The 23,086-nt window shown below is 39.6% G+C and overlaps 1 protein-coding gene across 1 annotated transcript; it reads right to left on the reverse strand.

The window, feature by feature from the left end:
* Positions 1–554: 554 nt before the first annotated feature.
* On the reverse strand, positions 555–22,062 carry LOC117523884 (peroxisomal N(1)-acetyl-spermine/spermidine oxidase-like). The gene is made up of 10 exons (XM_034185506.1): positions 21,915–22,062; positions 20,879–21,055; positions 11,424–11,554; positions 11,129–11,310; positions 6,836–7,017; positions 6,490–6,659; positions 1,599–1,684; positions 1,392–1,504; positions 1,061–1,215; positions 555–941 (listed from the first exon to the last, which is right to left on the reverse strand). Exons 1-10 carry the CDS (start codon positions 22,060–22,062, stop codon positions 789–791), a joined length of 1,497 nt encoding a protein of 498 aa, XP_034041397.1. The 3' UTR covers positions 555–788.
* Positions 22,063–23,086: the final 1,024 nt, after the last annotated feature.

Raw genomic sequence — 23,086 nt, forward strand, 5'->3', positions numbered from 1 at the left:
ATTTCCAGATATTTTTTAGATTATGTCTCTCACAGTGGACATGCACCTAAGATGAAAATTTCAGACCCCTCCATGATTTCTAAGTGGGAGAACTTGCAAAATTGCAGGGTGCTCAAATACTTATTTTCCTCACTGTACCTGGATGACATTTGGATGATTGAGTTCCACACAGCTGGCATGGCTCAGCGTAAGGTTGGCTGGCACACTCCTGACCGATCGGCGAGCTGCTGATGGAATGCCCCTGTGGCCAAGAAGTCCAGTGTGGTCAGCGCCTGTGTGGATACAGACCACCTGCCGGCTTCTCGCCGTATTCTGCTCTGGGCTGCCACAGTTCTGCGTGCAACTCCAGTAACAGTGGCATTAGTAATCAAAATCGGCTTGTGTGCCAATTATCGTCATTTGCAAGAAAATCCTCACATTCCCTGAATACATAGTCATGTCGGATTGCACCATTTGCAAGCTCCTCTAATGCAGCCACTGTTAGTGCCATTTGGCGCATCACTTTGCGCATGATTTTATATCCACCCATATAATTGCAAACGTGGGTGCACATTTCCACGGTCATATCACTTTTGATACATCTGAACCGTAAGAATTGTTTTGTTGAAAATTCTGAGAAGCAGCAGACTTCCACCAAGAGTCACCAAAACAACCCTGCCATCTTTGCTATGACTTGAATGCTATTTCAATTAACTCATATTAAAGTTTATTAAGCTCATATTTTAAAAAGTTGGAGATTTCCGACTCTGACAACTCCTCTCAAATGATCAACATGGCATTTCTTTTTCTTAGAGCTTGGATTTGAGTGGCTCAGATGGACTAATGATGGAGTAGTGAGAGATGAGTCTTTCAGCCTCTCTCCAGCCGGAGAAAAGAGCTCCATGGACGGTGGAGTAGAAGTAGGGATGAGTACTTTCTCCAGCAAACAAGACCTGAAAGGGCTGAAACAAAACAGTTAGTTTTACAAGTAGAATGTTTTTGGGGAGAAAAAAGTGTCCTTGGTTAATTCAATGTGAGTTTGTATACAGTATATATATTAACCATGAATGTGCACAGGTACCTGAGACTGTTCTCCTGTTGTAGGCAAGGGTTCCCCAAGGTTGTTAAAGTCCTGCACTGAACAAAATTTTGCAGGATATGTGTAAGAGCCACATGTCCAGGGGTCATGAAACCACTGTGAGCACAGGACTCTCCTCGGCGTGATGACAGGGTTCCCTAAACACACACACACACAGCTTGTCATGGCAAGAAACAAAGAATATTATTGTTCTAAATTAATACCTTATGGTTTCTTGTACTGCCCACCTCATTTTAGCTTGTCACTATCTCACAAATAAAAAGTGAAATTTCCCATCGATGGGATATACAGGCTTAGAAGGGGTTAAAGTCACCTGTGAATTGGCGGATGAGCTGCGTGACGGCGTGCGTGACCTCCTGCTCAGACAGCGTCTCCATGTACTCTGCCTCATGTCCAGTTATCCAGCCACAAAGAACATGGCCATACCTGGAATGTGAACCACAATAAGAACAGGTTATAGTGTGTCTGCTGCACTCTGAATTCATGAAGTAAATAAAACTTTTTTTTAGGGGTTGATGACCTTTTGGTAGGTTTGAGCACATTGAAGCCAAACATCTTCTTTATCCAGGATCTGTGTATATCTGGCACTTCATCCACCACAAGCTCCTGAGCCATGACAAGACAAATAGAATATTTTGGTGGGAGTGGCTTCTTTGGGTCAAATGTGCAAAACATTATGGTGGCAAATTATATTGATTTTTAATTTTCAATTAACCCATTGCCTCATTATAACTTCTGTTTGAGCCGAGGGACACAACACATCAAAAATCCAGACACATTAAATTAAACCCAGCGTGCCCACCTAGATGATTCAACACATTAAATTAGATCCAGCATGCCCAAGTAGTTGATCACGGTTGAACAGTCAACCGCGGACTGAGTTCCAGTCGACTGGATGCACAGGGTTGAAAGGTTGCAAGATGATACGGCAGAGATCGAGGAGATGCTACAATGGCAGGAGCTAAAAACACTGAAAACGTATTTCCATTCAGAATGGGAGGAAGATTATTTTTGTTGTTGTTGTTGTTAATCCATCTGTCTTATCTGCAATGTAATTGTGGCTTTACCGAAGAAAGGGAATTTAGAGCAGCATTTTAAGAGCTACGATGCAAACTTCCCAGCTAAATTACCTCTGCACGCCAGAAAAGTCCAAGAATTGAAAAGCTGGCTAGCAGCACAATGGTTCATCAATATAGAAGATGTGATGGATGTGGCTAACAAGATTGTGTGTTCTGTTCGGGCCAGGAGTCTGCAGACGTGATTATTCTGTGCCCAGCTGGAAGCGACAGATGTAGAACACACAGATCTGATGCTGCACACAAACATTAGGTGGCTCAGCACAGGTAAATTTCTGGAACAGTTTTCTGATTTGTTGCCCGAAATTAAAGAATTTCTGAAATGTTCAAACCATGCTGGATATGCACAGCTTGAAGACAGTCAGTGACTCTTGGATTTAGCCTTTCTTATCGATCTGACTAACAAGCTCAATAACTTGAACCTAGCGTTGTAGGGTAAGGACAAACACATTATCAAGATGATCAGGTATGTGAACACATTTAAAAACAAGTTACACCTGCTATCAAGTAGGTTGCAACAGTCTGACCTGCAGAACTTTCCACACATGGACACAGAACTTAAGCTTTGGGGCAAAGACTGTGCGGAGCTTGAAAGTGGATGTTATGATGATCAAGTGCAGAGCATGTTTTCAAAATCTGATAGGCACTTTACTGACTTTGCATCCTTTGAACCTGTTGTCAGTTTTCTCTGTTTTCCATTTGGGCAAAATATGTGGATTGTATGACATTCAAAGTGGCATCATTCTTCAACCTGGATAGCTGTGCGAATGAGAAGGAGATCCTCACATTGAAAAATGACACTGAGCTCAAATCCAGAGCAACACCTGACGTGAATGTCCAATTCTGGACTCTAATGCAGAAAGAGAAGTACCCCAACCTCAAACTGCAGAGAATTTGACTACACTTTTTGGATCAACATATTTTTGTGAGTGTGCCTCACAAATGAAAATCATGAAGTCAAAATACAGATCCACCATGACTGATGACCACCTTGCAGACTGCTTACAGCTGGCACTCAGCTCTGACTGTCCGGACTATGACAGACCAGCTTCCTCCTCTCAGTGCCAGAAATCCCACTAAGGTAAGGAACAACTATTCCAACTTCAATTAGGCATTGTATTATTTGGGTTGTTTGTTGTTGTGGGCCAGTCCTAGGCCAATTTGTGCTTATTCTTTGCATTGCGCACATTTACTTCAATAATGTATTACCTATATTATAATAGCCAAGTGGCCTCTGTGTACATGCATGTGTATGGCTTTGATGATGGCAAAACCGGGGAGAATTGGCATTTACCGTTTGGTATGCTGAAGTATTTTTGGTCAAGGATGAACACTGCAAAAACGGAAAGTTGAAAGGACAAATATTTTGGTGAAATTAACAATTTTAGCTCATTTCACTCATGGTACCAACATGACACTTAAGTCACTCATGTAATGGCAACATGACACTTAACTAAACTGACTAAGCCAGTTGAACTACAAAACACAATAAATCATAACACTAACAATCCTGTTAAACTAACATGAAGCACAGTAACAACATTTAAAACCCCAGAGCCCCAGACTTCCATGGTACATTGCATCACAATGTCCATTGTTTACTGGTTAGCTAAAATTACTAATTTCTCCAAAATATTTGTCGTATCAACTTTCCGAACCCCACGTTGTTCCTCTTCAATCAGAGGTTCGACTATCGGCCAAACCCTCCTTTCCAGCACCCTGAAGTAGACTTTACCAGGGAGGCTGAGTAGTGTGATGCACAACTACACACATGTAGTTGGCACACACTCTCTGGTCCCCCTTTTTAAATATGGGGACCACCACCCCAGTTTGCCCCTCCTTAGGCACTGTCCCAGACCTCAACGCAATGTTGAAGAGACGTCTCATCCAAGACAATCCCTCCACACCCACAGCCTTCAGCATTTCTGGACGGATCTCATCAACCCCCGGGGCCATTACATACATGGGTACCAGTAGATTCAGTAGATTCTCACAAATCCAACAAGACCAAGCATTCATGATATGCACACTCTTAAGGCTATGAAATTGGGCTATTAGCAAAAAAAAAGTAGAAAAGGGGGTGTTCACAATACGTAATAGTAGTATCTGCTGTTGATGCTACAAACTCAAAACTATTATGTTCAAACTGTTTTTTTTAGCAATCCTGTGAATCACTAAACTATTATTCAGTTGTATAACCGCAGTTTTTCATGATTTCTTCACATCTGCGAGGCATTAATTTTGTTGGTTTGGAACCAAGATTTTGCTCGTTTACTATTGTGCTTGGGGTCATTGTCTTGTTGAAACACCCATTTCAAGGGCATGTCCTCTTCAACATAAGGCAACATGACCTCTTCAAGTATTTTGACATATCCAAACTGATCCATGATACCTGGTATGCGATATATAGGCCCAACACCATAGTAGGAGAAACATGCCCATATCATGATGCTTGCACCACCATGCTTCACTGTCTTCACTGTGAACTGTGGCTTGACTTCAGAGTTTGGGGGTCATCTCACAAACTGTCTGCGGCCCTTGGACCCAAAAAGAACAGTTTTACGCTCTACGGTCCACAAAATATTCCTCCATTTCTCTTTAGGCCAGTTGATGTGTTCTTTGGCAAATTGTAACCTCTTCTGCACGTCTTTTATTTAACAGAGGGACTTTGTAGGGGATTCTTGCAAATAAATTAGCTTCACACAGGCATCTTCTAACTGTCACAGCACTTACAGGTAACTCCAGACTGTCTTTGATCATCCTGGAGCTGATCAATGGGTGAGGCTTTGCCATTCTGGTTATTCTTCTATACATTTTGAAGGTTGTTTTCCGTTTTCTTCCACGCATCTGTTTTTTTTTGTCCATTTTAAAGCATTGGAGATCATTGTAGATGAACAGCCTATAATTCTTTGCACCTGCATATAAACTTTTTAATCAAACTACGCTGTTCTGAACAATGTCTTGAACGCAGCGCCGCCATTCGGCATAAGCAGACTACGCAGCCTGTGTGGGGCACCAACCATGTTGCACTAGTTTGCAGGGCCTCCAATTGACTGAAAAATGTGTTGAAATTATTACATTATTACATTTCAAAATCAATATGAATTATTTATGAATAGGCCCATCGTTTTTGTCTTTAAACATTGTGTAGGCCCATACCCCATTACTTAATTAGGGCAAATTAACAGTTTTTTTTTTGCCTAATATAAAGCCCCCATCCACCCCCGCCCCAATTCCCTGAAATGATACAGCCCTGTCTGCGTCTTTCTCTGTTCGCTGTGCCGCCTAACCAGGGTTGCCAGATGTGATGATTTCCAGTCCAATAAATGAGAGAGTAGAGTGCACTGTAGAGCGCTCCATTCCCCCTTAGGATAAGGAAAGGGTGACACCTGCTGGTAAATTTTAGCATTTGTTGTGGTTGTGTATGGTTTCACAATGCCACCACTGTTTTTCTTGATGTGTAGTATTGAGCATTTTAATATTTAGGTATTTTTCTATGTGTCCATAATTTAATATAATATAATGGTTTCATGTAGTTTTCCTATCATTATGGAATACACCGGATACTAGATAACATAATATAATGAAGTGTTTTACAGTTAAACAGAAAACCTAAACTGATGCATATTTTATGCACTTGTTGTCCTATTATGAACAATGGTACAACATGGTATTTTGTTAAACAAAATTGTCAAAAAATCTTAATGTTTTGGTATTTTTGTTTAGCATTACTAATGATATATATTTTTTTATTTAAAACATTAAATAGTAACGGTTTGAGTAGAACTTGTGTGTGTGTGTGGGGGGGGGGCCTCCCTGACCAGTTATGCTTAGGGCCTCCAAAACCTTAGCGGCGGCCCTGCTTGAACATTCCATTTTCCTCAGGCTTACAAAGAGAAAAGCATGTTCAACAGGTGCTGGCTTCATCCTTAAATAGGGGACATCTGATTCACACCTGTTTGTTCCGCAAAACTGACGAACTCACTGACTGAATGCCACACTACTATTATTGTGAACACCCCCTTTTCTACTTTTTTTTTACTAATAGCCCGATTTCATAGCCTTAAGAGTGTGCATATCATGAACGCTTGGTCTTGTTGGATTTGTGAGAATCTACTGAATCTACTGGTACCTTGTTTCCCATGTAACAATAAGAAATATACTCAAAACTTGGATTAATCTTTTTAGTCACATAGCACTACTATTATTCTGAACACTACTGTATGTCAACAAAGATGAAGCGCAGAATGTTTGTTTAAGATGTAAATGTGTTCAGTCAGTTCTTTATCTTTAAATATCTTTACCACACACAAAATACTTTTGTTCATTTCTCACCTCATCTTCCCACACCAGGTATATCACTTCACAGTCAGGATCCCACCACGGCGAATCAAACTCCACAAAAATTTTGTTGCTTGTTCCAAAGCCGAGTCTCTGCACAGAGTGCAGCTTGTGCAAAGGGAGTGGAGGCCTGAAGAGGGTTGAATGGTGCCTCTTTAGGTATCCTGATAAAACACACATTAGAGTAAGTTAATGGTGGTTTAAATTAATGTTTTTTTTTTTCAAGACAAACTAACTTGTTATTAAAGCGGCAGTCCACCAGTATTTCTGAGTGTTATAAACTGTAAATGTCTGAGCCTGGGTGGTATTCTGTTATATTTTAACTGAAATATGAGTCTACCTAGAGGCACTGTGACAATAACATGATCAGCAGCAATTCTCTCTCCATCATCACATTCAATCACCACAGGACTTTGTCTCTTCTCTGTGTTATTCCAGTGGACACAGTGGACGGGTCGTCTGTAGGTCACTATATCACCTGGCAGCTCTGACATCAAGTTGTCGATTAGGCTTTCATAACCGCTGTAACAACAACAAAAAATAATACTTCACTGAAAATGATATGGAATGGGAATGATATTTTTGTCTGTGTAGATGTAGAAAACATTTCAATACACACAAGCTAATAATTTTAGATGATGTTTAATCATCAATATTCTTTTTCTGACTGATGTTAAACATGACTGGGATTACTTTAAAACTACTGTATATTCCTGCACATTTTATAATTGGGTGATTCTTAGACTACGGGCACTTATTATGTCCTTTGATCATATTTTATGAAAAACAGAAAAAAGGGGACATTTCACACTTTTATAGTTATCTTTACAATGAAAGTGTGTTAAGAAATTTGTTCTAGTAGTCTATGATGACTTTTTTCAGCATCATTATATGCAAATATTGCCGTTTTGTGCTTGTCCCACACCCAGACTTTTGATCTTCAATGATAAAAATGAATGGTAAAGAAACATTTTTTCTAATGTTTTAAAATATCTCTGAATAAAATATCAGTAAAATAATCAAAACATAATTGGGGTATTCAATGTCATACAACTGTTGTGATTTTTTTTAAACAAAATGTAGTTGTCCCACACTATTGCCGTAATTTCCACCACAACACTAATGTCCCTTTAAACAGTTTGTATGAAAGATTGTTTGGGTAGTTTCTATGGAGATAAACAGTGACATCAGAGCACATGTATATAGCGCCAAATCACAACAAACAGTTGCCCCAAGGCGCTTTATATTGTAAGGCAATGGTGTGGTGGAAATTACATTTACAAGGCCAATAGTGCCCGTAGTTAAAGAATCACCCAATTACGTGCCAAAAAAGTACTCCACAATCACAACCAACTACCACAATTAAGTAAAAACACAGTTTCATATGGTGGTGCAGCCTGGAATGGTGAAACAAATGGAAAAGGAGGAAGAGAATTTAAAAGGGAAGTTAAACATTTTCCATTCTGGTTTCTCATCTTATACTGTGAGGTTGTTCTTTTCATTGAGACAAAAACACATCCGATTAGCCCATGACTGTGCATTCTGAATCAATACAGTACAGATTAAATACATTTTTGTCTGAAGTGAAAAGAAGAACTTCTAGAAATAGAGGCCAGGTTGAAAAATGTCAAACATTCTCTTTAAGGTAGCGTTGATCAGAATATTAAGATTCCAGTTTAGAGTGACAAATGAAACTCAGGTTATGAAATAGGCACTTTTATGGTGTGGTGAGGTACTACAGACCAGCACAAAGGTGAGAGAGACTTTGATGGTATATGCTCATGTGAAATGGGAGAAAAACTGTGTGGCAGAGAAACAGAAGGAGGGAAAGGCCAAAAAGGACATATAGTAAAACTTACCTAAACCAAAACCCCAATGCTTTTGTATGGTTTTCCATGTAATAAACATTGTATATAACAGATGTTGTATCACGGATTTTCGCTCACATTGAACAAAACATCCCGTCGGATCACAATGCATTTCCATTAAAAACCCCTCACATATACTGGACAGAGCATTCTGGACGTGCCCAGTAAAAGAGGTATGAAATGAAGTTCAGCACTGACACTCAATGAGTCGAGGAAAGTGGGTACTGTATTTCCGTGATGAAAAGGCTGACTCTATTTTTTCAAACCGTGCTCACACCCGGCACTTAAATGAGGCAGGGCGTAATTCAAGGCCGGTGATTATGAACAAAATGCTGCGTGTTACCTGCACTGTAATATGGTGTTAAGTTTCACACACATCCCTGGGTGTGGTGAACCAAAGAGCTTTAGATCACAGCACTCTGAAATTCATTAATTCATTTTCTACACCCACTTACTCCAATTAAGGGTCATGGAGGCTGGAGCCTATTCCAGAGGTCATTGGGCAAGAGGTGGGGTAGACCCTGGTTAGGCCGTCAGTCCATCGCAGTTATAACAAAAATTGGTTGCATTATGCCTGGTTCACACGACAAGATAATTACGCCGATTTCTGACCCAATCTTCCCCTTCCGACAATCTTAAGGAAGCCCCGACTATCTTGATGGCTCTAAAGATAATCTAATATGATATTCCTGCTGTGTGTTGTGTGTTAAGAGTACTCTAGTCTGCTCAGAAGAACGTTGGAGCCGCTCGGACCTCAAATTGTGAATATTCAACATGTTGGATTGTCTTGGCCCGATATCCCAGCATTTCTTCTTCTTCTTTAATATTTATTTCATTCATTTAAAAGAAAAACAGAAAAGCAAAAAACAAAAGCACCACAATACCAGAATGAAAAGGAGCAGAAAGAAGAACAAGTCTTATGATTTCTGCCCCTTTTAACAATACAATCTTTCAATATACAGCATCATAGTCAACATTATTTAACAGATTGCATTTCTTTAACTTGTCACATACCACTGACCCATTTCATAATTATGACCATTAATTAATAGATTACATCACTGACAGGTTACATTTAAACTTAAGACACTCCAAACATTATTAACAATTTACTTTTTTTTTTTTTTTTTTTGACTTTCTTGCAGCCCACTGACTTACTTCATAGTTTCATACTTACTTAATACATCTAATTTAATATGTTTTTTAAATAATTTAAGCGACCTTAATTCTTTAATTTCTTTATTAAGATTGTTCCATAATTTGACACCATTTACTGCAATACTCCTTTCCTTTACTTTGGTTCTAAATCTTGGTTTTTTAAAGACTTCTATTCCTTTCAATTTATAACTACTTACTCTTTTTTCAAACATATTTTGAATGTTTGTTGGTAAAGTATTTTTATTAACTTGGTACATCGTTTGTAATATTTTCAAATCAACTAAATCATGAAATTTAAGTACCCTATACTTAATAAACAATGGATTAGATGAATCTCTAAAACCACTGTTACTAATCACTTTTAAAGCTCTTTTCTGCAAAATAAATAAAGGTTGTATATAGGTTGTATATGTTGATCCCCAGATTTCTACACAGTAAGTTAAATATGGGACAATCAATGCATTGTACAATGTTAATAAACCATAACTATTTAATGAATATTTTACTTTATGCAAAACAGCAATGGCTTTCGCTATTTTTCCTTTTATGTAATTTATGTGTGACTTCCATGTAAGATCTTCATCAATCATGACTCCTAAAAATTTCATTTCTTTTACCCTTTGTATATCCATTCCATCTATTTGTAATGACACATTATTTTCTTTCGCTCTATCATTAAACAATATGAAATTTGTCTTATTAATATTTAGTGACAATCTGTTTATATCAAACCAATGTTTAACTTTTTCCAACTCTGTATTTATCACTTGTGCTACTTCCTGTATATCTGATCCAGAGTAAAACAGCGTTGTATCATCAGCAAATAAAATGCTGCCAAGCACATTGGATACATTCACAAAATCATTGATATACAAAAATTTGGGGTATTCCCCGATCACAAACGAGCATGCCACCTGTTGAATGTGATGGGTAGCCAATCAGAAAGTGAAGTGAATGAAGCACAGAGGGGAATACAAAATTGTTTACTCCGAAGTCACGTCACCTCGCGAGAGGCTTTACGAAATTTCCCATCTGACCTGGGAATGTTTGTGAGTGAAATCTGTTTGTGTTATGTTGTCTTTACAGTGTGGCTGCACACCACACTCTGTATGACCAAAAATTGTTATATCGACAATTTTATTTATAGCCATGTGTGGGGTCTCTCAGGTATTGAAAGCCTACCAACAATTTTAAAATCTTGCCATGTGAACCAGGCATTAAATCAGATTTTTAGGATTATTTCATTATTGAATGATCATTGGCAATCTCTTCTGTATTCTCATCTGCCGGTCATCCGTCTATCCGTACACTTTCTAAACCTGCTTATTCCAGTTAAGGGTCAGGGTGGTTGGAGACTATCCCAGCTATCACTGTAGAGGTGGGATACACCCTGAACAGGCCACCAATACACACATGCTCACACACACCTGCGGTCAATTTGGAGTCACCAATTCACCTGACCTGCATGTCTTTGGAATGATGCCTGTTATTTTACCCACAGCAGATTCAAAACTTAGATGCAAATGCAAAACAAGATTAATTTTATGATTTTAATTCAACCTTAATATCTCAATAAATATTCGGTGCAGTATTGACTCATGTGGTACCGTGAGAATGTACAGTCCACTCCAGGCAGAGTTTTGTACAGGCCAAAGGCTCCCAGTCCCACGTCATCCATAGTGTGAGTCCCACTAACACAGCACTCCACCTTCAGCATGTTACTGATCACACACAGTCGCAGAGCCCTGCTCATCTCATCTGTCCACCTCTCTGCGGCTCGCTTCCGTGCCTGAACACAACACAAAATACCATTTATTTTCCTGCAAGATGCAAGAATCATTCACATTGTGGCAGCACACAAACGCAGTGGCAGAGCTGTTAATCATTTAAAGGACACTGTACCTCTGACCGTATGAAATCACCCACACTGGGACATGGTTCACCTCCCTGATGGTGAAATTCTGAACTCTCCTGAAGCAGTTCAAAAAACAATTCCTGGGCAAGATAACAGTCTTCAGCATTCAGCTTCTGTCCTGCAAACGTTACAGAATCCGCAAAACAGTGATAAGGTAAATATGATTAGATTTACTTATTTTGTATTGCTTCAGATAATCGACACACAGGATCAGCAAACAACAACTACAACATCTGAGGCTCTGGTTAATTAAGGCAATTGATTATTTCAGGATTAGTTGATTATCCTTTGGTTAATTTACCAGTAAATCATAACCATAAATTCTACCAATAACATTTAACCTTGCATTCTAAAAACTATATTTAATTTATTTTACAAATTATTATTTTAATTATCAACTAATCTACTGCTTATTTTCTGGATTAATCCGTTAGTTGTTTGATCCATAAAATGTCAGAAAAAGATGAAAAATATCAATCAATGTTTCTTTAAGTACGAGATGTCCGGAAATATCTTGTTTTGTCCAAGACTCAGATAATCAATTTATCATCAAAGAAACCACAAAATATTCACATTTAAGAAGCTGGACTCTAAGACATAAAAAGAAGAAACAAAATGAATAATTAATAATAGGTAATTAATACGTAAAATGGATTTTGTCCATTTTATACATATAACAGATTTCGAAAATAATGATCAAAATTCGCTGGTTCACCTGAATCCATTATATGCCAGTTGTACTGTATATATATATATATATATATATATATATATATATATATATATATATATATATATATATATATATATATATATATATATATATATATATGTGTGTGTGTGTGTGTGTGTGTGTGTGTGTGTGTATGAAAATTCAGTAAGGTATATCTTATATATTATATTGTATACAATATATGTATATGTATGTATGTATGTATATACACACACACAAATAATGAATGTTTATGAGTTCAATGGTAAGAATATTTTATGAGGTGAAAGCCGGAACATTGGTTTGTTCCAGCTTTCACTGAATTAAATATTCGTTCCATTGAAAGAATGTAAAAGCCATTGTTTTATATAACGGCTAAAATAGATCCTTGTCATTTTATATTATATGAATTTACAAACAACAGAAAAGGAAGTTACATTTTGGTACCTCCTCAGTGCAGAAAAAAAATGTCAGAAATGAATCCAGCTTTGGTGCATCACTGCTACTTTGACATCAACAATCCAACACAACCTTTAAATAGGAGTCCATGTCGTGCATCAAATCATCACCCATCAGCAAAACAAAGTCTGCCATGTTTGTTTTAAAGCTAATCACCTCCAGCCTTGTGTGAGCTCACACAAACGGGAAGGCGCTTGTGCGCATGTGTACTACCAAAAAAAAAAAAAAAAAAGACTGTGTATTTCCTCAGTATTGCGAACAAAATCACATCAGATGGCTTACAACGCAGTGGATTTGTTTTATGTGTACGCATGTGTGTGTGTGTGTGTGTGTGTGTGTGTGTGTGTGTGTGTGTGTGTGTGTGTGTGTGTGTGTGTGTGTGTGTGTGTGTGTGTGCGTGCGAGTGTGTGTGTGTGTGTGTGTGCATGCATGCGTGTGTTTGTAGTTGTGTGTGCATGTGTGTAGAGTCCAATGTTACCAAATGTATGGAACCAAATTTGCACTCTAAATGTAACCAATTTCCACTCTAAATGCAATGCAACACCAATGGGACAAATAATCCATGTCACGTGACATACAAAGCACCAATCAAATGACAAGGATCCACTTAGCTGCTTCATATACATATATATATATATATATATATATATATATATATATATATATATATATATATATATATATATATATATATATATATATATATATGATAATTTTCATGATTTTTCTTTATAAATCATTGGTTGGCTGGATCAGAAATTTCAGTTAAATACTGTATATCATATAGCAGATGAACAGATTGATATATGAAAAGTGAAATGAAGTTTCTAGTATTTACAGACATGTGCAATAATTATTAAAACAAAATTAGGCAGGTGCATAAATTTGGGCACCCTTGACACTTTATTCATTTGAATATATTTAGCACTAATTATTGGAAGACAAAATTGGTTTGGTAAGCTCACTGACCCTTGACCTCCTTACACAGATGAATCCAATCATGAGAAAGGGTATTTAAGGTGGCCATTTGCAAATGTTTCCCCTCTTTGCATCTCTTTGAATGAGTGGCAACATGGGAGCCTCTAAACAACTCTCAAATGACCTGAAAACAAAGATTGTTCAACATCATGGTTGAGGGGAAGGACACAAAAAGATATCTCAGAGATTTCAGCTGTCAGTTTCCACTGTGAGGAACATAGTGAGGAAATGGAAGACCACAGGCACAATACTAGTTAACGTCCGAAGTGGCAGACCAAGAAAAATCTCAGATAAGCTGAAGCGAAGGATGGTGAGAACAGTCATAGTCAACTCACAGACCTGCTCCAAAGGCCTACAATATAATCTTGCTGCAAATAGTGTCTCTGTGCATCGTTCAACTATACAGCACACTTTGCACAAAGAGATGCTGTAATGCAGAGGAAGCCTTTTCTGCGTACACACCACAAACAGTCTCTTGAGGTATGCAAAACCACATTTGGACAAGCCAGCTTCATTTTGGAATTAGGTGCCGTGGACTGATGAAACTAAAATTGAGTTATTTGGACATAACAAGTGGTGGTATGCATGGCTGAAAAAGAACACAGCATTCCAAGAAAAACATTTGCTACCAAAATTAAAATTTGGAGGTGGTTCCATAATGCTGTGTGGCCAGTGCAGGTACTGGGAATCTGGGAAGTTGAGGGTCACATGAATTCCAGTCAATATCAGCAGATTCTTGAGAACAGTGTTCAAGAATCAGTGACAAAGTTCAAGTTGCAGCGAGGCTGGATCTTTCAACAAGACAATGGCTCTAAACACTGCTTAAAATCTACTAATGCATTCATGCAGAGTACAACGTTCTGGAATGGCCATCTCAGTCCCCAGACCTGAATATTACTGAAAATCTGTGGTGTGATTTTAAGCGGGCTGTCCATGCTCGGAAACCAACAAACCTGAGATGTTCTGTAAAGAAGAATTTTCCAAAATACCTTCAACCAGAACCTCATTGGAAGCTATAGCTTGAGAGCCTGTTATTTCTGCTAAAGGAGGATCTACTAAATAGTGATGTATTTTTTTCTGTTGGGGTGCCCAAATTTATGCACCTGCCTATTTTTTTTTATTTTTTATATATAATTATAGCACACTGTAAATCCTATAAACAGAAATCGCTGATCCAGACAACCAATGATTTAAGGGTGATTCTTTAACTACGGGCACTATTGGCCTTGTAAATGTAATTTCCACCACACCATTGCCTTACAATATAAAGCGCCTTGGGGCAACTGTTTGTTGTGATTTGGCGCTATATACATGTGCTCTGATGTCACTGTTTATCTCCATAGAAACTACCCAAACAATCTTTCATACAAACTGTTTAAAGGGACATTACAGTGTTGTGGTGGAAATTACAGCAATAGTGTGGGACAACTACATTTTGTTTAAAACAAATCACAACAGTTGTATGACATTGAATACCCCAATTATGTTTTGATTATTTTACTGATATTTTATTCAGAGATATTTTAAAACATTAGAAAAAACGTTTCTTTACCATTCATTTTTATCATTGAAGATCAAAGGTCTGGGTGTGGGACGAGCACAAAACGGCAATATTTGCATATAATGATGCTGAAAAAAGGTGAAAAAGTCATCATAGACTACTAGAACAAATTTCTTAACACACTTTCATTGTAAAGATAACTATAAAAGTGTGAAATTTCCCCTTTTTTCTGTTTTTCATACAATATGCTCAAAGGACATAATAAGTGCCCGTAGTCTAAGAATCACCCTTATAAAGGAAAATCACAGAAATCACCAGGGGTGCCCAAACTTTAACATACAACTGTGTGTGTGTATATATACAGTGGTCCCTCGCTATAACGTGGATCACCTTTCGCAGCCTCACAGTTTCGCAGATTTTCTTAGTGCAATTTTGCATGCTTCTTCTTCTTCTTTTTAACAGCGCATTGTGTTCTGCGTCCTTATCAGGCGGGACGGTCGCGGCACTGGTCGGTATCACCACGATTGCTCTCACTGCCTCCGATGCGCTTTCCGAGTCTGCGGGCTCAAAAGCGTGACTTCTTGCAGAAACATCTGCAGCGCTGCATGGTCTTGGTAACCACAGCCGCAGAGCTCTGTGGCCACTGAGAGAGGTTTGCATCGTTTTAATGACTTGGATTCTCTGCGGGGCCCACATTCGTCCCTCAACGGTAACACCGGAGGCAGTGAGCGAAGGGAGAGCACACGCATTGTGTTCTGTGTGTGCCTGTTTATAATCTTCTCGCCCAGAAGAAAAAAGAGCGCCAATAACTACCCATAACTGTGTTCTTCACTCGGAAAAAGACACCTGCACCGAGGTGTCACTCAGTGGAAAAAGACGCTACAGCGGAGCGGCGCCAGGACGAAGATGAACTGTGAAATACTGGTGAGTCACTTAATAATTTATGTGTCCAACCTTGCAGGTTGATCGTTATAATTAAATTTGTTAGTTCTGAAAGCCATCATAATTATTTATAGGAAAATGTTCTATTTTTATTTCTCAAAAAAAAATGTTTGGACCTGAAAAACAGGTTTTGATCTTTGGTTTCATTCTATAATACTGGATTTATTTTTCTACTAAGGTTTGTACTTTGAGAGTGTTTACACAGGAGAGAAAAGTGAGAAAATGTTAATGCCTGTGTTGTGTGGGCCACCAGAAGAGGAGGTACTGCTGGCCCACCACCAGAGGGCGCCCTGCCTGAAGTGCGGGCTTCAGGCACGAGAGGGCGCTGCCGCCATGGACACAGCCGGGGGTGACAGCTGTCATTCATTATCTCATGCCAGCTGTCATCCATCTTCACTACATCATTCCACCTCGTTGCCGAGATATCATCTACCTGTGAAGGTAATTTCTCTGCTGAATTAATCTGAACTGTGTCTTAGTCTGAACTCTTTTTGCAGCCGCTTTCCTGTGGTGTTCCTTATCTGTGAGATTGGCGTTTGGTGTGATCAGCGACGGCTTCGCTTCACACCCCAACCAGATAAGTGGTTAGACAGGAGCTGCACGAGTGTGTGTTAGAGGTGGAGGTGGAATTCCCACCATTGTTGTTACTGGGTGTGCACGCACCCACATCTTACTGTTTTTGCTCCTCGCCAGCAGTACCAGATCCAACATTCGGAGACGGTGGCCACCTGGGGACTCGGAACTTGGCGGCTCCAGTATTCTCCAGGTTTGGTGGCGGAGGAAATCGTGTGGTTCCAGTTCTTCTCAGGACAGACGTCTTCTATCCTCGAGCCTGCCCACACGTCACCTTTGTGAATTGACTGTTTGCATCAATTCCGTAATCCTCTGTGTTTTGGTTGTGCTCTTTCACAACAGTAAAGTGTTCATATTCGACTCTTTCATTGTCCGTTCATTTGCGCCCCCTGTTGTGGGTCCGTGTCACTACACTTTCCCAACAGCCTGAGAAAAGTGTATAAAGTGTGTAGTGAAGGGTTTTACAGCCTTAAAACATCTATAATAATTGTAAAAACTAACGCTGATTACTTTGCGGAAAGTAACTCCCACGATAAACGAGGGACCACTGTGTGTGTGTGTATATATATATATATATATATATATATATATATATATATATATATACACAAGGTCTATTAGAAAAGTATCCGACCTTATTATTTTTTCAAAAACCATATGGATTTGAATCACGTGTGATTACATCAGACATGCTTGAACCCTCGTGGGCATGCGAGAGTTTTTTCACGCCTGTCGGTTACGTCATTCGCCTGTGGGCAGTCTTTGAGTGAGGAGTCGTCCACCCGCTCGTCGATTTTTTTCATTGTTTAGGAATGGCTCAGAGACTGTTGCTTTGTTTGATAAAAAATTTTTCAAAACTGTAAGGCACAACTGAGTGGACACCATTCAATAAATTCAGCTGGTTTTCGGTAAAAATTTTAACGGCTGATGAGAGATTTTGGTCTGGTAGTGTCGCTTTAAGGATGGTCCACGGCGCCTGACGGCGATCTGCGCTTCGAGGTGGCAGCGTCTCGCCGTTTCAAGTTGAAAACTTCCACATTTCAGGCTCTGTTGATGCAGTAAGTCGTCAGAGAACAGAGAACTTTCAGAAGAAGTCGGCATGAGGAGTTTATTCAGACATTCCATTGTTAACGGTCATTTTGTAATGAAAGAACGTGCGGGCAGAGTCGCATGTCGGGCTGGACCCGACCGCGGGGGGTCGCGGCAGGAAAAACACCTCTGTTGGAAATCTTAACGGGCAAGTTGGAACATGCCCAAGCTGTTAAACAATTTCTCAGTTACTCACTTGTTGAAAGCCATTAAAAGCCGCCTGAATTCTACAAATGGTTTTTCAACACGGAGGTGTTTTTTCCTGTCGCGGCGCACACAGATTTGCCGAGTCGTCACGGAAACGACTCGGCGAATTTGCGCGTACGTCTTTCATTAAAAAAATGTCCTTAAACAGTGGAATGTCCGCATAAATTCCTCATGCCGGCCTCTTCTGAATCTTCTCTGTTCTCTCACGATGTCCTGGGTGAATTAAGCCTTAAATTAGGATGTTTTAAGCTCGAAACAGGCCGACGACAGCGCCCGGAAGCGCTGCAGGACGTCCCACTCCGTGGGAAGTCCTTACACCGACAGAAACACCCCATAATCTCTCATCAGCCGTTAAACTTTTCACAGAAAACCATCTTAATTTCTCGAATAGTGTCCACTCGGATATTCCTCACAGGTCCAGAAAAAATTTTGATAAAGCAACGCGCACCGTCTCAAGCAGCGTGTGAAACAAAGGAATTCAGCCGAGAGGGCGGGACCACATCTCACTCAAGGCCTGCCCACAGGGAAATGACGTCACCGACACGCGTGAAAAAACTCACGCATGCACACGAGGGTTCAAGCATGATTGGTGTAATCGCATGTCATTCAAATCCATATAGTTAAAAAAAAAAATAAAAGGGTCGGTTTATTATCTAAGAGACCTTGTATATATATATATATATATATATATATATATATATATATATATATATATATATATATATATATATATATATACACAGACACAACCCCAATTCCAATGAAGTTGGGACATTGTTTGAAATATAAAAAACAGAATACAATGATTTGGAAACCCTTTTCAACCTATAATCAATTGAATACACCACAAAGACAAGATATTTAATGTTTAAACTGATAGACCTTTTTGTTTTAGTGCAAATATTTGCTCATTTTGAGATGGATGCCTGCAACACATTTCAAAAAAGCTGGGACGGGGCAACAAAAGACTGGGAAAGTTGATGAATACTCAAAGAACACCTGTTTGGAACATTCCACAGGTGAGTAGGTTAATTGGAAACAGGTGAGTGTCATGATTGGGTATAAAAGGAGCATCCCCAAAAGGCTCAGCTGTTTGCAAGCAAAGATGGGGTGAAAATCACCACTTTGTGAGCTGCATGAAAAAACAGTCCAACAGTTTAAGAACAATGTTTCTCAATGTTCAGTTGCAAGGAAGTTAGGGATTTCACCATCTACAGTTCATAATATAATCAGAAGATTCAGAGAATCTGGAGAACTTTCTACATGTAAGCGGCAAGGCCAAAAACCAACACTGAATGCCCGTGACCTTTGATCCCTCAGGCAGAACTGCATTAAAAACTGACATCATTGTGTAAAGGCTCTTATCACGTGGGCTCAGGAACACTTCAGAAAACCATTGTCAGTTAACACAGTTCGTCGCTACATCTACAAGTGCAAGTTAAAACTCTACCATGCAAAGTGAAAGCCATACATCAACATCCAGAAACGCCGCCGCCTTCTCTGGGCCTGAGCGCATTTGAAATGGACAGACACAAAGTGGAAAAGTGTGCTGTGGTCTGATGAGTCCACATTTCAAATTGGTTTTGGAAATCATGGACGTTGTGTCCTTCGAAGAAAAGAGGAAAAAGACCATCCAGATTGTTACCAGCACAAACTTCAAAAGCCAGTATCTGTGATGGTATGGGGGTGTGTTAGTGCCCATGGCATGGGCAACTTACACATCTGTGATGGCACCATCAATGCTGAAAGGTACATTCATGTTTTGGAGCAACACATGCTGCCATCCAAGCAACATCTTTTTCAGGGACGTCCCTGCTTATTTCAGCAAGACAATGCCAAGCCACATTCTGCACGTGTTACAACAGCGTGGCTTCATAGTAAAAGAGTGCGAGTACTAGACTGGCCTGCCTGCGGTCAAGACCTGTCACCCATTGAAAATGTGTGGCGCAATATGAAGCGCAAAATACAACAACGGAAACCCCGGACTGTTGAACAACTGAAGTCGTACATCAAGCAAGAATGGGAAAGAATTCCACCTACAAAGCTTCAACAATTAGTGTCCTCAGTTCTCAAACAGTTATTGAGTGATGTTAGAAGGAAAGGTGATGTAACACAGTGGTAAACATACCACTGTCACAGCTTTTTTGAAATGTGTTGCAGGCATCCATTTCAAAATAAGCAAATATTTGCACAAAAACAACAAAGTTTATCAGTTTGAACATTAAATATCTTGTCTTTGTGGTGTATTCAATTGAATATAGGTTGAAGAGGATTTGCAAATCATTGTATTCTGTTTTTATTTACATTTTACACAACATCCCAACTACACTTCACTGATGTCACTTACAACTTCACTGGAATTGGGGTTGTATAAAGGAAAATATGTGTGTGTGTGTGTGTGTGTGTGTGTGTGTGTGTGTGTGTGTGTGTGTGTGTGTGTGTGTGTGTGTGTGTGTGTGTGTGTGTGTGTGTGTGTGTGTGTGTGTGTGTGTATTGTACACTATACTGGCGGTAGTAGTATGGAATGTTACTAGCTTTTGTCATTGCATTTCTTTATCTTTAAAATTTTGGGGGGGGAGGTTTCAGACTTGTTTTGTGAGGACCACAGAAGGCTGCTAAATGAACTGCATTTATATAGCGCTTTTCTATCTGCATCAGATGCTCAAAGCGCTTTACAATTATGCCTCACATTCACCACGATGTCAGGGTGCTGCCATACAAGGCACTCACTACACACAGGGAGCCTTGCCCAAAGGAGCCTTAGTGATTTTCCAGTCAGGCGGGGAACTGAACCCATGATCTTCTGGACTCAAGCCCAACCATCACCATCACCTTCCCTGCTGCTGCTGTTGCCTGAATAATGGTTGCCTCAGGAGAAGTGTCTGGTTCATGTTTATATTCACTATTTGACTAGTTTTGTTTCCAGTTGTGTCTTCTATGTGTCAACTGAAATAAGTATGCTGTGTGAAACATTGGGTGACCTGAACTGGTAAACCAGATGGAAATCCAAGGCGGATGTTCTTTTACATCTATAGCCTGGTTCTCAGGGGTGAGGGCCTCTGGATCCAGAAGTCCGTAGTGACGAGCCAGACAAAATACTGGGTTCTCCTCAGACGGGCCATGGATCCAGTTTGCCCCAATCTCAATGATGTTATTACCTGCAGAAACAGAAACAGGTTTCTTGTTATCTATGTTCATGAGAACATTTTAAACACACATCCGTTGTTCTGATCTTATCCAATCTTATCTGCAAGAAACACCAGCATTGTAATAAATATTTCAGTGGTGGTAATCACTGGGTTTAATCTTCTTGATAAAAGTTAATTTTCAATGTCACATGCTGTTCATTGTCTTTCGACTGCTCCAAGTTGCTCAAAGGTCACCACAGCAGATCCTACACAGACCTGCATTGGGATTTGGCACAAGTTTTACACTGGATGCCCCTCCTGATGTAACTCCAAGTTTTCCATAGTGTTCTTTAAGTAAATTAAAGTTGTATATTTATTCATTTGCCATGTTCATCTGTTGAAGCTTCTATTTAACTCACTTATACAAAATTTGAAAACAGCTATAATAATCCAGTTCACAAAGCTGCAATAAAATCAGAGTGACCACAAAAATAGGAACACCTGAACACTACATTAACGTGAACCACAACAACTCTGACTCCAAATATGATTAAATATAATTCAGTTCATTACTTTTATTTAATTATTTTTAAGCGAAATGGAGCAAAAAAAGAAATAAAAAATAAAATAAATAAACATATGTCTGTCTGTAATGAATGAATATAATATACAAGTTTCACTTTTTGAATAAACTGAAATAAACTTTTTCATGATATTCTAATTATATGACCAGCACCTGCATATCGTTGCACAACTTGCACGTTTTTTTTTAACAGAAACGTTAAAGAAAAGAACATAACTTTCTATCTAACTATTGTTGTTGGAAATGAGGTTATACTTTTTCTAAGTTTGTTAAACAGTGATTTTCCGCTTGTTTTTGGTAACTCACCCAGTTTTCCAGTTTTTATCCTCCCTCCGCTTCTTTGCGTGGCTTCCAGAATGCGCAAATTGCGAAAACCATATTTATGAAGGCGCTGTGCAGCGGCTATACCTGCTATTCCGCATCCTATTATAACGATTTTAGCGTCCACACTCATCGCACTCAGGGACGTGACAAAAGACTGTGCACACCACTGGCGTCTAAATTAGGATTTGGTTCGCTCCTGTTTGCACAGGGATGCAGGGACGGATTAAGAGTAGTCTGGGCCCCTAGGCAAAGAGTTCGAGCAGCCCCCGAAAAAATCGTTCAAAATAAAAATGGTCAAAACACCTAAATGCTATTGTTGCAGTGCTAAATTCTTCCCAGACCAGTTAGCAACACTGCATACCATATACATAAAAAAAAACACGTGTGCTAGTTTGAACGTGAGGAAATTGAAGTTGTATGTTGCTTTCCAAAAGATAAATACAGTCAGTTGCCCAGTTCTGGATCACTTTTTTGAAAGTCCCGCTATACGGAGCCATAATGCAACCGAATGTCCTTTATTGCATATTGTTGTACTGGGTATTTGGATGTTATCTAGCTGAAGAGGTCTGGGTGGAGTAGCCCTTCTACTTAAATTATGAAACCACATTATGTGCAGTGCAAATATTTGCCGGAAATGGATCACTTTGCCCGGGTTCTGGATCACGACACTCTGTGTCACTTTGGGGGCATTCCTGGCATCTGGCTGGAGCCCTTCTAATTGTAGCGGGATGAAGGTCCCAGGTCCTGATTGAAAAGATGTTCCCGCTAGCTTGGCTAACGGGGAATTCCCCTTTGGCTGACCTGGCAGAGGAATGATCTTTAGTGCGAGCCGTCAGAGTTCGATCCCACCGCCGTCCCGGCCACAAAGGTCCTGCGGTCACAATCTGGCGTCAGGAACAGGATGTGGGTAGTCACAGAACATGCTTAAATGCACCTGTGACTTCGGGACGAAGTCAAAAATGGTGGGGAGATATGGAGCGGGATGAAGGTCCCAGGTCCTGATTGAAAAGATGTTCCCGCTAGCTTGGCTAACGGGGAATTCCCCTTTGGCTGACCTGGCAGAGGAATGATCTTTAGTGCGAGCCGTCAGAGTTCGATCCCACCGCCGTCCCGGCCACAAAGGTCCTGCGGTCACAATCTGGCGTCAGGAACAG

This window comes from Thalassophryne amazonica, chromosome 13 (genome assembly GCF_902500255.1).
Source record: "Thalassophryne amazonica chromosome 13, fThaAma1.1, whole genome shotgun sequence".
Taxonomy (NCBI): Eukaryota; Metazoa; Chordata; class Actinopteri; order Batrachoidiformes; family Batrachoididae; genus Thalassophryne; species Thalassophryne amazonica.